This window comes from Entelurus aequoreus, linkage group LG06 (assembly GCF_033978785.1).
Source record: "Entelurus aequoreus isolate RoL-2023_Sb linkage group LG06, RoL_Eaeq_v1.1, whole genome shotgun sequence".
Classification (NCBI taxonomy): Eukaryota; Metazoa; Chordata; class Actinopteri; order Syngnathiformes; family Syngnathidae; genus Entelurus; species Entelurus aequoreus.
In genome coordinates this window covers 34065552-34083609 of record NC_084736.1, presented here as the reverse complement: position 1 = coordinate 34083609, position 18058 = coordinate 34065552, and the positions used below count along the sequence as shown (strand labels likewise).

Below are 18058 nucleotides of genomic sequence, written 5' to 3'. Positions count from 1 at the left end.
AACCTTCTAGAACATAGTGTATTCTTCTAAAACTTAGTGTAATCTTCTACAACTGAGTGTAACCTTCTAGAAGTGAGTGTAACCTTCTAGAAGTTAGTGTACCCTTTTAGAAGTGAGTGTAACCTTCTAGAACTCACCCCAGGATGCTGAGGCAGACTTTGCCATTGCGGTAGAAGTTGGGGTTGAAGCGGACCGTGTTCTGGCCGGTGGTGATGAGCTTGACGCGTGGCGGGTGGATGGGGTAGTCGGGGGGGCATCGAAACAAGAAGAGGAAGAAGCCACCCTCATACGGCGTGTCAAAGGGCCCCGTGATCAAGGCGTGGATCTGGGAGGGAATAGAAACATGTCCATCTATGTCTTGACATGCTTTTTTAGGATCAATAATATCAACCTCATCCTTTTATGTACCAATACTAGACTAGGTATCCATAGTATCGACATCTGTTTATATACTGACACTAGACTAGGTATCCATAGTATCAACATCTGTTTATATTCTGTCACTAGACTAGGTATCCATAGTATCAACATCTGTTTATATACTGATACTAGACTAGGTATCCATAGTATCAACATCTGTCTATATACTGATACTAGACTAGGTATTCATAGTATCAACATCTGTCTATATACTGATACTAGACTAGGTATCCATAGTATCAACATCTGTTTATATACTGACACTAGACAAGGTATCCATAGTATCGACATCAGTTTATATACTGATACTAGACTAGGTATCCATAGTATCAACATCTGTTTATATACTGACACTAGACAAGGTATCTCGTAGTATCGACATCAGTTTATATACTGATACTAGACTAGGTATCCATAGTATCGACATCGGTTTATATACTGGTACTAGACTAGGTATCCATAGTATCGACATCTGTTTATATACTGACACTAGACTAGGAATCCATAGAATTGAAATCTGTTTATATACTGACACTAGACTAGTTATCCATAGTATCGACATCTGTTTATATACTGATACGAGACTAGGTATCCATAGTATCAACATCTGTCTATATACTGACAGTAGACTAGGTATCCATAGTATCGACATCTGTTTATATACTGACACTAGACCAGGTATACATAGTATCAACATCTGTTTTTATACTGATACTAGACTAGGTATCCATGTAACCCTTAAATACTGACACTAAACTAGGTATCCATGTAATCCTTTTATATACTGACACTAGACTAGGTATCCATAGTATCGACATCTGTCTATATACTGACAATAGACTAGGTATCCACAGTATCGACATCTGTTTATATACTGATACTAGACTAGGTATCCACAGTATCAACTGATACTAGACTATGTATCCACAGTATCAACTGATACTAGACTATGTATCCACAGTATAAACATCAGTTTATATACTGATACTAGACTAGGTACCCATAGTATCGACATCTGTTTATATACTGATACTAGACTAGGTATCCATAGTATCGACATCTGTTTATATACTGGTACTAGACTAGGTATCCATAGTATCAGCATCTGTTTATATACTGACACTAGACTAGGTATCCATAGTATCGAAATCTGTTTATATACTGATACTAGACCAGTTATCCATAGTATCGACATCTGTTAATATACTGATACGAGACTAGGTATCCATAGTATCAACATCTGTCTATATACTGACACTAGACTAGGTATCCATAGTATCGACATATACTGATACTAGACTAGGTATCCATAGTATCGACATCTGTTTATATACTGCCACTAGACTAGGTATACATAGTGTCAAAATCTGTTTTTATACTGATACTAGACTAGGTATCCATGTAATCCTTGAATATACTGACACTAGACTAGGTATCCATGTAATCCTTTTATATACTGACACTAGACTAGGTATCCATAGTATCGACATCTGTCTATAAACTGACAATAGACTAGGTATCCACAGTATCGACATCTGTTTATATACTGATACTAGACTAGGTATCCACAGTATCGACATCTGTTTATATACTGATACTAGACTAGGTATCCATAGTATTGACATCTGTTTATATACTGATACTAGATTAGTTATCCATAGTATCGACATCAGTTTATATACTGATACTAGCCTAGGTATCAACATCTGTTTATATACTGATACTAGATTAGGTATCCATAGTATCGACATCTGTTTATATACTGACACTAAATCGCTAAAAAAAGTAAGCCATTCACGGAGGGGGGGTTTGTCAAAGAGTGCTTGGTGGACTGTGCAGCACTAATATGCCCTGAAAAAAGGCGCATTTGAGCAAGTCCCGCTGTCCAGGCGAACCGTGACGAGGAGGATCGAGGACATTGCGGGGAATCTGAAGCTTCAGCTGCAACGTGAAGTGGCAAGTTTTGACTTTTTCTCCTTGGATTTGAACGAGAGCTGTGATGTCCGCGACACAGCCCAGCTACTCATATTTGTCCGGGGGATAACGTACTTCAAGATTACGGAGGAGCTGGCATCCATGCAGTCGATGAAAGGGACGACAGGGAGCGATCTGTTTACGGAGGTAAATGCGTGCATGGACATTCTGGGATTGAAATGGGACAGACTGGCAGGTGTCACAACATATGGTTGTCCAAATCTTACAGGGAAAAATGTCGGACTTTTAAAACGTATGCAGGATAAAGTGACAGAAATCGACGCAGATCAGAAATTGGTATTTTTGCATTGTATCATACACCAACATGTTCAAGTTAAAGTTAAAGTACCAATGATTGTCACACACACACTAGGTGTGGTGAAATTTGTCCTCTGCATTTGACCCATCCCCTTGTTCACCCCCTGGGAGGTGAGGGGAGCAGTGGGCAGCAGCGGTGCCGCGCCCGGGAATCATTTTTGGTGATTTAACCCCCAATTTCAACCCTTGATGCTGAGTGCCAAGCAGGGAGGTAATGGGTCCCATTTTTATTGTGTTGTGCAAGTCAGTGCAAAATTACCCATGTTATTGATGTTGTTGCTAAAACGGTTAAGTTCATCAGGGCACGGGCATTGAATCACAGACAGTTTGTCGCACTTTTGGAGGAGCATGAGACTGAGCAAAGGGACATCGGCTACCACACAGCTGTCAGATGGCTCAGCCTGGGCAAAGTGCTAAAAAGAATTTGGGACCTGAAAGCAGAGATTCGAGAGTTCTGTGAGAAGAAAGGCAAATACATCCCAGAGCTCTCAGATGAGGACTGGATAGCAGATTTTGCATTTGCTGTTGATGTAACTGCACTGATGAATGAACTGAACACCAAACTGCAAGGCAAGGGCCTTTTTATTCATGAAATGTACAGCCTGGTGAAGGCTTTCAGGAGAAAGATGCAGTTTCTTTCAAGCCAACTGGAGAGCAACACTCTCACTCACATGCAAACCCTGAAAGAAGTCACACCATCAGCTGATCACCTCCGCAGGTACTCATCCATGTTAGGAGCATTGCATGCTGAATTTTCAAGGCGATTTGAAGATCTCAGAACAATCGAGGATGAAATGCACCCGATTTCCTCTCCCTGTACCTGCAGTGTGGATAATGCACCCAGTGATGTTCGGCTGGAACTCATTGACCTGCAGTCTGATGCAGTACTGGCAGAGCACTTTAAGTCAAAATCTCTGCTGGATTTCTACTCTTCTCTTAAGGAGAACTTTCCAAACATGAGGAGACATGCTCAGAAGATGTTGGTTCTCTTTGGCTCTACCTACATATGTGAACAAACATTTTCAATGATGAAGTTTACAAAATCCAGGTATAGATCCTCTCTCACTGATGATCATCTGTCAGCTGTGCTTCGCGTCTCAACCTCAGACATTCAACCTGACTTTGATGCCCTCGTTAAAGCCCAGCAGAGGCTAGATTTCTCTCACTGAACAAGAAAAAATAACTTAAAAACACCAAATGATGTGGTTAGACTACAAATGTAGGTACGTAAAGGCACCAACTAGCAGTGAATTGGGACACTTTCTTCGGAAGCCTTTTTCTCAAAATCACAGTTCAGTGATGATCAGTTCATTTTGTTCAATATGATGTGTCTTGCATAATGTTTGGAGCACAAAGACAATATTGTGATGTGATTGAATAAATGACATTTTTTGTAAGGCAACCCCTAAACCTTTTCATTTCTTAATTATAACATCTAGCCAGTCTTACCAGCTTGTCAAAACAATGCTATTTACTGCTTTTTATAAAGAAATACAATTAATATTATGCAGAATTGAGTTCAGCCTTTTGGCCCGGCCCTCCACAATATTTTCTGTTTCTCATGTGGCCCACCATGGAAAAAATAATTGCCCACCCCTGGCGTAGTGGGTAGAGCGGCCGTGCCGGAAACCTGAGGGTTGCAGGTTCGCTCCCCGCCTTTTGACATCCAAATCGCTGCCGTTGTGTCCTTGGGCAGGACACTTCACCCTTGCCCCCGGTGCCGCTCACACTGGTGAATGAATGATGAATGAATGATAGGTGGTGGTCGGAGGGGCCGTAGGCGCAAACTGGCAGCCTTGCTTCCGTCAGTCTACCCCAGGGCAGCTGTGGCTACAAAGGTAGCTTACCACCACCAGGTGTGAATGAATGATGGGTTCCCACTCCTCTGTGAGCGCTATGAGTATCTAATAATAGAAAAGCGCGATATAAAATCTAATCCATTATTATTATTATTATTAATTCTTTTATATACTGACGCTAGACTAGTAGTATCCATAGTATCGACATCTGTCTATATACTGATACTAGACTAGGTATCCATAGTGGCAACATCTGTTTATATACTGATACTAGACTAGGTATCCATAGTAGCGACATCTATTTATATACCGATACTGGACTAGGTATCCATAGTATTGACATCTGGATGGATCAGACCTCCTGTACATTGAAAATTAGCTTCCTGTGTGTGGCATGTTAGCCATTCCTTTAAAAATAGTCATCCAGTGATAATGGTACTTAGCTTACTTAGATGAGTATTTTAGCAGCTTTACAGTATCTGGGTTTTTTGCTATCTTCTTCTTCGCCAGATTTTGGCACGCTCTACCATCCACATGTTTCATCCGATTCAAACCGTTCCAACTTCAACACATTCATTTCATCTTGGAAATTCAAACAACTATTTTTTCCACATTCAAAAAATTTCCCGGAATTCCTGTTTTTTTCTAACCTTATTTCCAACCTTTTTTTAGTGCGATGACTCCTTTCACATTTTTTAACCCATTTCAACCGTTCCACTGTAAAAACATTATTCTTAGTCACAACAATAAACACAAGTTGGTTTAAGAACTTGAAAAATTCCCGTTTTTCCCGAAATTCTATAGTACAATTTCTCAACTAAAAATGTTACTACTTCAACATTTCTCGACCGATTTGAAAAATGTCAACACCAACCATTTAAAATAATTCAAAACATTCACATTTTTAAGAATTTAAAAAAAAATCCCACTTGTCCCCAAATTTCCAGGAAGTTCCCATTGAAATGAATGTGACATCTTTCCAAGTTGCACAATTCCCACATTTATCAACCTATTCAAACCATTCCAACATCAACACATTCCACTCATCCTGGACATTCAAACTATTCTTACATTCATACTACATTCTGTCAGTTCAACTTCAGCATTGGAGCATTCACACCTCATCTAGTTAAAAACTGCTTACTTCCTGTAACGTGCTTCCCTGAAACATTAGATGTTTCAAGATAGCTTAGCGGTTGGCACGCCTGCTACTGGTGTCTATCACGTTTTGCCTCGCCCTCCTCCGATAACGATACTTGATAATGATACTTAAAAATGTTGTGTTATTTGTTGTAATGAAGGTAATTACTGTGACTTGTTTCGCCAAGTATCTCCTTCCAAAAAACACCATAATGACCAATGTTATATTACACTAGCGTAGTAGGCCCAAGTATTAATTAAAAAAACAAGGCAGGTTTTATTTACCAACATTTTAGCGTCTAAACAATGCGTCTCCACACCTGCATGTTGTGGTTAAAGGACGAGGTGTCAGAGTGAGACTAGTCCTCCAGCTAAAAATACAAGCAATTACTCCACACCCTTTTGAATACTTGTGTAGTTGTTCACATCGCCAACGCTCACCTTTACTTGTCACTTTCTGCAGACATTGAGAAGAATAAAGTACTTTTTCACCCGAGTCCACTGGTGTTTACCTTGGTCATGTCTTGAGGATCAGGGACCACAAACATTCCTGGCGGAGGCTCCTTGTAGATGGACATGATGTCCCTGAAACACCACCACAAAATAGTCAGGTCCTTGTCTTTCACGGACGTTAGAACAAGGTATATTTTTTTAGACAAGAACACATGTTTTTCTGCATTCTAAGTCGTAAATAAATGTTAGCAAAAGTCAGCTAACAATGGAGCCTATGAAAGTCCTTATATTCGGCCTGAAAACATATTTTCATCATACTGTAAGTATATATGTAGTATCTAGAAACATTCATAATAACATGTAATATTTACATATTTTCATCATTCTGTAAGTATATATGTAATGTAGTAACATTCATAATAACATGTAATATTTACATATTTTTATCATGCTGCAAGTATATATGTAGCATCTAGTAACATTCATAATAACATCTAATATTTACATATTTTCATCATACTGTAAGTATACGCAATGTAGTAACATTCATAACAACATGTAATATTTACATTAATCATACTGTAAGTTTATATGTAGTATCTCGTAAAATTAATAATAAAATGCAATATTTACATATTTTCATCATACTGTAAGTATATATGTAATGTAGTAACATTCATAACAAAATGTAATATTTACATATTTTCATCATATTGTAAGTATATATGTAATGTAGTAAAATGCATAATGACATGTAATATTTATGTATTTCCATCATACTATAAGTATATATGTGATGTAGTAATATTCATAACAACATGTAATATTTACATATTTTCATCATACTGTAAGTATAGGGATGATGTTTGATAAGAAATTATCGAGTTCGAGCCTATTATCGAATACTTTTATCGAACCGATTATTTATCGATTCTCTTATCGAGTCCAGATAGGTTGTTGTATATGGAAAAAACACACAATATTTGGTTTAACAAATCGCTGCTCATTCTCTACTGCTCGCTACTATAGTATTACCATATCTGAGTTATTGTGCAGAAATGTGGGGAAATAACTACGAATGTGCGCTGCGTTCGTTAACCGTGTTACAAAAAAGATCAATTAGACTGATACATAATGTTGGATATAGAGAACATACAAACACTTTGAGTCAAAAATATTAAACTTTGAGGATTTGGTAAAATTGCAAACAGCTAAAATGATGTGGAATTAAATGATGGAATGGATTAAGTAAAAAAGTTAAACATTGCACTGATATGATCCACTTTAAGAGGTTCTTCAAATGAATAGTGCTTACAAAGTACAAAGAAGAATTATAAGAAAAACTTTCAACCTTATTGAAAATAAAATATTCTTCATCTCAGTATATTAATAATGACTGAATTAATTAATTACATATTACAAGATATTTTATTATAAAAAGGTCAGTAAATTATGTATATATTTGTCGGATCATGTTTTTAGTTATGTTCTGTTAGTTTTGGACTTCCTTAGATGTTTTGTGCACTTCGGGGGTTTGTTTTAGTCACCATGGTTACTTATGATTTTCACCTGCCTTGTACGCGCACCTGTTGCTCATCAGAGACTCTATTTAAGCCTGCCTTTTCTGGTCACTCGTCGTGGCTTCATTGTTTGCATTTGCAACAGTTACGTTGGCATTCTGGTTTTCGAGCGCATGATTCCTGTGCTAAGTTACCTTAGCTTCTAGTATTCCTGTGCTAAGTAAGTTTTTGCTTTAGCTTCTCGTGCGAACGGCACGCTTTCCTTTTGTTTCGTTCCTGTCTGTTGTAATGTGTATGATTTATGAGGAATAAATCATCTCCTACCTGCACGCTTTCGTCCAGAGCCGTCAGTTTTGCGTCCCGGGAGAACGAACCGCAGCACCCCACCGTGACAAATGACTGAGCTACGTGACGTAATTTCTTGTTATGTCCTATGGGGCATTTCTTGTCGGGACGGGATTCGTTCCCAGGGATTCGAATAAAGAACCAACTCTTTTTCTTTATTATAGTGGTCTTGATAACGGGTACCGGTTCTCAAAAAGGGATTCGAGTCCGAGGACTAGGTTCTTTTCTTATCGAGCATCATCCCTATGTAAGTATATATGTAGTATCTAGTAACATGCATAATAACATGTCATATTTACATATTTTCATCATACTGTAAGTATGTATGTAATGTAGTAATATTTTTTTTTAAATCTCATTCTAAGTATAATTTAAAAAAAGGCATCACAACATTTACCTTTTCCTTTGACAACACGGATTACTGCAGACTTCATGAGAGACAACAAACGTAATAAAACAATCACTTACCGTACAATGTCTGCACTCACTGGGATAAAAACTGATGGGATGTTTATATCATCACCTTTACAACAACAATAATCCTCGCGAAGAAAGGTGGGGTAGAACCAAGCGTCTTTTTGTGCATTTCTCGCCTTTCTGGGGTCTAAATTGGCTGTCAAAGTTGACCAACTTGTCAGATTATGTCCTATCTTTGTACTATCAAGGTGAGGTGTGATTTAAGATGTAGAATAAACTTTCACGAGCTCCGAGGCGAGGAAGCAGCTCAACAGCCAAGCATTAAGCTATTTCACACTCTGATCACGGTGCCGCTAAAAATAGTTCCTATAGTATTATAATAACAATACCGCTAATACGTCAGGTCACGACATGTAAATAGAGTACTGTTGGATGTTTTATTCACAGAGCTTTATGGACCTCCCATTGGCTCCACTGTAAACAGACTTCTATTTACATTTATTCACCAGTTACAATGCATTAAAAATGTGTACGTTAAGCAACTCTCCAAAAAAAACTGCAGTTCCCCTTCAACTCCTCCCAAAATGTAAACTAAACTCTGACAAATGGAATTTGAATACACTGAAAATGTGGACTAGTTTTAGGTTGATCTTTATTCGTAAACAGTATATATTTTTTCAACATGTGACTTCAAAATAACTAGTTTTGAGATATGGACTGCAAAAATGTACATACTTAGCCGGCGAGCTGTTGAAAGTTCATTCTAAATGTTAAATCATGCCTCTCACCTGGACAGAAGAAAGATAGGACAATTGACAGCCAATTTAGACCCAGAGATGGCCAGAAAGACACTAAAAGACGCTTTGTGAGGATGAATTGTTGATGTAAAGGGGAAGATATAAACATCCCATCAATCTTTATCCCAGCGAGAGCAGACGCTTTACAGTAAGTGATTGTTTTATTATGTTTGTATATCTTGTTTAGCACTTAGCAATACTTATATATGATGCTAAGTGTTTGACTAAAGATGCTTCTAAAACTTGTAGATGATCCTCCTTATATTTAGGCTCAAAAATAGAAGTTTCTGGGTCATCGTTTGTCCCAAAGTAGTCTTTGTTGTCTCTCATCAAGTCTGACATGATTAGTAGTCTTGTTGTTGTTGAAGGGAAAGTGAACGTTGACATGCGTCTGTGTATGCTCAAAATGATGAAAATATGCAAATATTACATGTTATTATGAATGTTACTATATACTACATATATACTTACAGCGTGTATATAAAAGATTGGATGTTTTTAGAGCGCTGTATAGGCAGAATAGAGAGACCATCATTAGCTCCATTGTTAGCTGACTCTTGCTAACGACAATATAGGATGCATTAAAAAAAAAGTGTTCTTGTCTTACATAAGGATGGTGAACGATGGACAAAATTCCTAAAAAAAAAGCAGTTACCCTTTGATGGTAAAAAAAATAGGCAGTTACCCTTTGATGGTTAAAAAAAGAAAAATATTTTTCTGTTTGCCATAACCTTCATTCTATTACTAATAAAAGCATGTCATCAACATTAATTTGCTCTTTTAACTTGTATGCAAAAATAAACATAATTTAAACAAGATCACAGTACACACACCACCGCTCATGTTTGCGCGACTTACATCAGTCGTGTGGAAACTATGTTTGGGCATTTCAAAGTTCCGGATCTTTATCAATTTATATTAATGACACACTGAAAAATCAAAGTACGCTTAAATCTCTCGATCAACTTCAAGTCTGTCGATAAAGTTTTTTTATGTTTTACTTCCTTTTGTCAAAACCCCTTTTTATGGCAAAATACAAGATATGCAATATTTTCCCCAAACATATTTTCAATGAAATAGGTCAATAATTCATAACATTGATTTGAAGTCATAATTGTTTTGAGAAATGACTTTTTTTTTAATGCCCTTAAAATTATTGGAGATTTTAAAGAGCCTCAACTCATAAAAGTGTTAAAAAGAAGTTAAACTTTTTTTTTTAACCTTTCAACACTTAAGGCTTTAGATCAACTTTTAGATCCATCCATCAATTGTGTTATTTTGTCATGCTTTTGGTGTATGCCCTTTGTTTTTATATGGAAAACACACAAAACATGTTATATTTTCTCAAAAAAATATTGCAAAGTGAATTTTTGGATGTGAAGTACTTGGAACATTAAACAGGTCAACACCATTGATTTTGATTCATTATTATTTTTTGAGCAATTACTTTTTCTTTTATTTTTATTCCACAAAATGTATTGGGGATTTTAAAGAGCATCAACTGTTAAAAATAAGTTCAACTTTCTTTTCAACAGTTTAGGCCACAGGTGTCAAACTCAAGGCCCGAGGGCCAGATGTGGCCCTGGAAAGCCTGGAAATAATGTGTATGAATAAAATACTGTAACTTTTCTTACTAAATGTATTATTTATTTATATTTTGGGAGGAAAAAAATATATGTACTCCATGTAATCGCAAATCATGTTAACTTAAATATTGTCTAATTATGCAAAAATATATTATCAAACATTCAAACCATTTTTAAATAGAAATAAATACTAATAATAATGATTGTTTTAAAAAAAGTTATTCATCAAATTGTGCAATGTAAAAGTAGCAATAGATTTCATGGTCAAATTGTGAAATTTACTGAGGTTTTAACAGCATTTTTCTCTAAATGAAAAAAAACGGAACGTTTTGGCATTTAAAGTACTAAACCGAAAAACCTACACTTCTTGATTTGCGGTAGAAAAAACAAACCAAGGACTGGCAGCTCAGGTGCCGAAATTTTGCTGTGAAATTGCAGGGTTTTTTTATTTACAGTAAAAAAACTAATGTAAATTTTACAGTAAAATTCTGGCAACTGAGTTGCCTTTTCTTATTTTTTTACCATAAAACAGCAGTACTGTTTTTCCATTTACAGTAATATACACTACATTTTGAGGTGAAATTATTGCAAGTTACCATATTTTTTTTACATTTTAGTTTTTTTTTTTAAATCTAATAAAATGCATTAAAAAAAATGGTGTAATAATAGTATTCACTGTTAGAAGCGGCCCTCTGGGGCCAAACACAACTGCCATGTGGCCCTCAGTGAAAACCACTTTTACACCTCTGGTTTAGGCTCTAGATCAGGGGTGTCAAACTCATTTTAGATGGGGGGCCACATGGTGAAAAAATCTACTCCCAGGTGGGCCGTACTGGTAAAATCACGGCACGATAACTTAAAAATAAAGACAACTTCAGATTGTTTTCTTTGTTCAGAAATAGAACAAGCACATTCTGAAAATGTACATATGTTTTTTTTTACACTTACATGTTAATAGTATTCTATCTTTAGTTTATATTTTCTGAATAAATGATGTGATAGGTGTTCATTTCCAATCTATCAAGATTAAAAAATTATATCAAAATCAAATTACAGGATGTTATTTATGTAGTTTGATCATTTTCATCGACTGATGCACTAACATCATGTGGTTTATTTTGTACATATGTAGCATCATCTACAAAGATACAAAGAATTGCTATTGCGACATCCAGTGGACACATTTAGAAGAGCTGTTTCTTTCACTTCAGGTTCATTTTTATACTTAGCAAACTCATTCCGTGGGCCGGATAAAACCTGTTCCAGGGCCTGATCCGGCCCTCTGGCCATACGTTTATACGTTTGACACCCCTGCTCTAGAACAACTTTGGATCCATCCATCGATTGTGTTGTTTTTTTATATGAAAAACACACAAAATATGCAATATTTTCTCCCAAAAAATATTGCAAAGGAAACTTTTGGTGTGAAGTAAATACCATTAATTTTGACTCATTATTTCTTGAGCAATGCCAGATTTAAAGAACTTTTCGGTATTAGAGGGAAAATTGCTACTTTTTCTCGTTCGTTTCACCGGTTTGCTTTTTTATTTCACTTTGCTATATTCTTAGAATATAGAATATTAGACCGCTAAAAAATTAGAAACCGGCTGCAAATGGCCGTCGGGCCACACTTTGGACACCACTTAATTAAATAAAGGTTTATATAACTAAACTAAAGCTTTAGGTTGATCTTTGTTTGTAAACAGTATATATTTTTTCAACATGTGCCTTTAGAATAACTAGTTTTGAGATATGGACTGGAAAAATTGACATACTTAGCCGGGGAGCTTTTGAAAGTTAATTCTAGATGTTAAATCATGCCTCTCACCTGGATAGTAGAAAGATAGGACATAATCTGACAAGTTGGTCAACTTTGACCCGGAGATGGCGAGAAAGGCACGAGAAAGACGCTCGTTTTTTGTTTTTTTAAACCCTTTATGAGGATGATGAATTGTTGATGTAAAGCGGAAGATATAAACATCCCATCAGTCTTTATCCCAGTGAGAGAAGACGCTGTGCAGTAAGTGATCTAGGACAACTTTGGATGCATCCATCGATTGTTATTTTTTTATATGGGAGAACACACAAAATATGCAATATTTTCTCCCAAAAATATTGCAAAGGAAATGTTTGATGTTAAGTAAATACCATTGATTTTGATTCATTATTATTTTTGAGCAATGTGAGATTTAATGAACTTTTCGGTGTTAGAGGGAAAATTGCTACTTTTTCTCGTTACGTTTCACCGGTTTGCTTTTTTATTTCACTTTGCTATATTCTTAGTGTTTTCGCTAGGAATTTTCAAATTGGGGTCCTGGGGACCCCGTCAAGTCATACAAATGGGGTCCCACAGTAAATGTTTGGGGTCCCACTTTTTTTGTAAGCGTTTTGAAAACAAACGATAAATGTATGCATTATCCTGTTATATGGTAAATGGGTTGTACTTGTATAGGGCTTTTCTACCTTTTTTTTTAAGGAACTCAAAGCGCTTTGACACTATTTCCACATTCACCCATATTCTATATTGTGTTTGGGAGAAAGGTTGTCATAAACATTACTTCATTCATTAAAACTTTTTTTATAAAAGAAAACATTTTTTTATGCATATGCAAATGTATTTAAGTAATAAACATTCATTTCCTTTTTTCTTTCCTTCATGGATATAAACTTTACCGCTGTCTGTAGTTTTTTCTATGTCTGTATCTAATAAGTTGTAGATATTTGTTTCAGTATAAAAGTGTAAAAAGTTTTTTGCTTGGGTCATGAAATGATGATAATGTTGTGCCAGAGCATACATACATTATTTAACACCTAAATCTCTAGAGTCTACATCAACTTCACATCTATCCCTCAATTCTAAGTTTTTCATGTTGTTTTTTTGTTTTCTGCCCTTTTTGTCAACGAAAACTATGTTTTTATGGCAAACACACAAAATATGCAAACTCTTCCAAAAAATATATTTTTCAAAGTGGATTAATTGATGTGAAGTAATTGGAGCCTTGGATAGGTCAATAATTCATAAAACAATGATTTTGAAGCAATATTATGTTTTGAGCAATGACTGTGCCTTCGCCCGAATGCAGCGGAGATAGGCTCCAGCACCCCCCGCGACCCTAAAAGGGACAAGCGGTAGAAAATGAATAGACGGATGGATGTTTTAAAGGGACACAAATGGCCCCCGGGCCACACTTTGGACACCACTGAATTAAATAAAGGTTTATATAATAAACTAATGGGTCGTCGTGTACCTCTTTATTCTTAAAATAGCAGGCTGTGAAGTTTTGTCGTTGTCCCAGTCAGTGCTCCGGGTCGGGTCCCAGGTGGCGGCGTAGACCTGCGTGAGGGGCCCGGGTCCTGCCCCTGCGCCCGCCGCCTGACCGACACCCTGCGGGAGAGACGGCGAGTGCACGTTGGCGGACACCGCCGGTGGAATCAAGCCGAACGCGTTCCAGAAGTCCGTGGCCGTCGCCGCCAGACCGTCCGCCGGCGAGTCGCCGGGACCAAGCCCGACCTGGTCGCCCTCGCTAGGCTGTCCGCCCGCCATAGAGTCGGCAAGCATGAGGGCGGAGGTTCCGCCAGAAGCGAGGGAGTCGCCGATGGACTCCGGTCCGACGCTGTCCGCCATGGCCGGGGTGCTGTGAAGTGGAGCTAACGGCCGCTGTTCAACAGTACGAGACAATTGTTGGCACGGTTGGGCAGCCCAGCGTCCATGTAAGAGTGCCGCGGAACTCGAGCTTCTTCTCCCGAGATCAGAGCGATGACGTCCCGCCTCCACACGACAACACAACCCGAGGACCTTCTTCCGCCGACATGCTAGCTTCTTTACGTCAGCGTCTTTACGTCAACGTTGGCCGCTTTACGTTAGCTGCTTCCCGCAGGCCTCGAAAGTGACAAATTGTCGGGCGAACGACACTCCTCGGCCCAGTCGCGCTCTACCACACAACGTTAAATCAACTACGAGAAATATTAATTTCCCTCACCAATCACTTTCTTTACCACCCGAGTCTTTATGTCGAAACCAACCAGATTTGACTCGCGACATCGGATGGCGTTTCAAGTCAAGACGGTTGCCCACTTCCGGTGCGGCTTCAAGGCAACGACGTTTCAGAGTAAACGTATGAGACGAGCTAACCCACGCATTTAAACGCATGGAAAACGATTTTCGTCGTCATAAAGCCACACATACTTCTAATTTTAACAAATGGCAAAAAAAAAGCAGCATGTACCGAATACATTTGTCGTAACCGCAAGGTTATGGTTTCCCCAACATGTATTTTGAAAATCCTAAAGTCACGGACCTATTTTTTTTTTTTTAAACCTATATTTATAATATGCAACATTTACATACAATCAAGAAATAATAATAATCAAAACAAGTACAGAAACAGTACAAGACAGCGCCAGAGGGTTGTAAACTCAATAAAGTAACTAAAACAGAATGCAAAATATATATGTAAACTATTTTTATGGACTTGCCTCTTTGTAATGTTAAGTTCCTGTTATAAGCTGTTATACAGTATATGCCTTGAGCTCTTATTTTGAAGAAGCTAAGAGCAGAAGTGGTGACGCGGTGCGGTGGAGCGGAGTTTTGAAAAAAAAAACGAGCCTCCGTGTTTGTTATTTTGTAGTTTTATACAGTATAGGCGACATATATAAACCCTCGGTTACATTCGCTTGTTTTCAAAACTCCACTCCACCACACCGTGTCACCACTTCCGCTCTTAGCACCTTCAAAATAAGAGCTCAAGACATATACTGTATAACAGCTTATAACAGGAACTTAACATCACAAAGAGGCAAGTCCATAATAATAGGTTACGTACACATACATACATACATACATACATACATACATACATACATACATACATACATACATACATACATACATATATATACATATACACATACATATTTATATACATACATACATTTACATTGAAGACTTCTATGGAAATACAAGAACCGAGACTCAGATTTCCCTCGCCCGGACGCGGGTCACCAGGGCCCCCCTCTGGAGCCAGGCCCGGAGTTGGGGCACGATGGCGAGCGCCTGTCCCCATGGGGCCCGGCCGGGCACAGCCCGAAGAGGCAACGTGGGTCCCCCCTCCAATGGGCTCACCACCCATAGCAGGGGCCATAGAGGTCGGGTGCAATGTGAGCTGGGCGGCAGCTGAAGGCAGGGCACTTGGCGGTCCGATCCTCGGCTACAGAAGCTAGCTCTTGGGACGTGGAACGTCACCTCGCTGGGGGGGAAGGAGCCTGAGCTAGTGCGCAAGGTGGAGAAGTTCCGGCTAGATATAGTCGGACTCACTTCGACGCACAGCAAGGGCTCTGGAACCAGTTCTCTCAAGAGGGGCTGGACTCTCTTCCACTCTGGTGTTGCCAGCTGTGAGAGGCAACGGGTTGGGGTGGCAATTCTTGTTTCCCCCGGCTCAGAGCCTGCACGTTGGAGTTCAACCCAGTGAACGAGAGGGAAGCTTCCCTCCGCCTTCGGGTGGGGGACGGGTCCTGACTGTTGTTTGCGCTTACGTGCCAAACAGCAGCTCAGAGTACCCACCCTTTTTGGATTCACTCGAGGGAGTACTTGTGAGTGCTCCCCCGGGTGATTCCCTCGTTCTACTAGGCGACTTCAACGATCATGTTGGCAACGACAGTGAAACCTGGAGAGGCGTGATTGGGAAGAATGGCCGCCCGGATCTGAACCCGAGTGGTGTTTTGTTATTGGACTTTTGTGCCCGTCACAGATTGTCCATAACGAACACCATGTTCAAGCATAAGGGTGTCCATATGTGCACTTGGCACCAGGACACCCTAGGCCGCAGTTCCATGATCGACTTTGTAGTTGTGTCATCGGATTTGCGGCCTCATGTTTTGGACACTCGGGTGAAGAGAGGGGCGGAGCTTCCTACCGATCACCACCTGGTGGTGAGTTGGCTGCGATGGTGGGGGAGGATGCCGGACAGACCTGGCAGGCCCAAACGCATTGTGAGGGTTTACTGGGAACGTCTGGCAGAGTCTCCTGTCAGAGAGAGTTTCAATTCCCACCTCCGGAAGAACTTTGAACATGTCACGAGGGAGGTGCTGGACATTGAGTCCGAGTGGACCATGTTCCGCACCTCTATTGTCGAGGCGGCTGATTGGAGCTGTGGCCGCAAGGTAGTTGGTGCCTGTTGTGGCGGTAATCCTAGAACCCGTTGGTGGACACCGGCGGTGAGGGATGCCGTCAAGCTGAAGAAGGAGTCCTATCGGGTTCTTTTGGCTCATAGGACTCCTGAGGCAGCGGACAGGTACCGACAAGCCAAGCGGTGTGTGGCCTCAGCGGTCACAGAGGCAAAAACTCGGACATGGGAGGAGTTCGGGGAAGCCATGGAAAACGACTTCCGGACGGATTCGAAGCGATTCTGGACCACCATCCACCGCCTCAGGAAAGGGAAGCAGTGCACTAACACCGTGTATGGTGAGGATGGTGTTCTGCCGACCTCGACTGCGGATGTTGTGGATCGGTGGAGGGAATACTTCGAAGACCTCCTCAATCCCACCAACACGTCTTCCTATGAGGAAGCAGTGCCTGGGAAATCTGTGGTGGGCTCTCCTATTTCTGGGGCTGAGGTTACTGAGGTAGTTAAAAAGCTCCTCTGTGGCAAGGCCCCGGGGGTAGATGAGATCCGCCCGTAGTTCCTTAAGGCTCTGGATGCTGTGGGGCTGTCTTGGTTGACAAGACTCTGCAGCATCGCGTGGACATCGGGGGAGGTACCTCTGGATTGGCAGACCGGGGTGGTGGTTCCTCTCTTTAAAAAGGGGAACCGGAGGGTGTGTTCCAACTATTGTGGGATCACACTCCTCAGCCTTCCCGGTAAGGTCTATTCAGGTGTACTGGAGAGGAGGCTACGCCGGATAGTCGAACCTTGGATTCAGGAGGAACAGTGTGGTTTTCGTCCTGGTCGCGGACCAGTTCGGCAGGGTCCTTGAGGGTGCATGGGAGTTTGCCCAACCAGTCTACATGTGCTTTGTGGACTTGGAGAAGGCATTCGACCGTGTCCCTCGGGAAGTCCTGTGGGAAGTGCTCAGAGACTATGGGGTATCGGACTGTCTGATTGTGGCGGTCCGCTCCCTGTATGATCAGTGTCAGAGCTTGGTCCGCATTGCCGGCAGTAAGTCGGACACGTTTCCAGTGAGGGTTGGACTCCGCCAAGGCTGCCCTTTGTCACCGATTCTGTTCATAACTTTTATGGACAGAATTTCTAGGCGCAGTCAAGGCGTTGAGGGGATCCGGTTTGGTGGCTGCA

General features: G+C 40.0%; 1 protein-coding gene across 1 annotated transcript in view; it reads right to left on the bottom strand.

The window, feature by feature from the left end:
- Positions 1–14870, bottom strand: part of LOC133652158 (ubiquitin-conjugating enzyme E2 Z-like) — a 33172-nt gene extending 18302 nt beyond the window's left edge. Inside the window, exons 1-3 of the mRNA XM_062050587.1 lie at positions 14018–14870; positions 6164–6236; positions 138–325 (exon numbers count right to left, since the gene is read on the bottom strand). Of these exons, the coding sequence (XP_061906571.1) occupies positions 138–325; positions 6164–6236; positions 14018–14394 (638 nt within the window). The 5' untranslated portion in view covers positions 14395–14870. The remainder of the gene's footprint in view (positions 1–137; positions 326–6163; positions 6237–14017) is intronic.
- Between the last annotated feature and the right edge of the window lie 3188 nt (positions 14871–18058).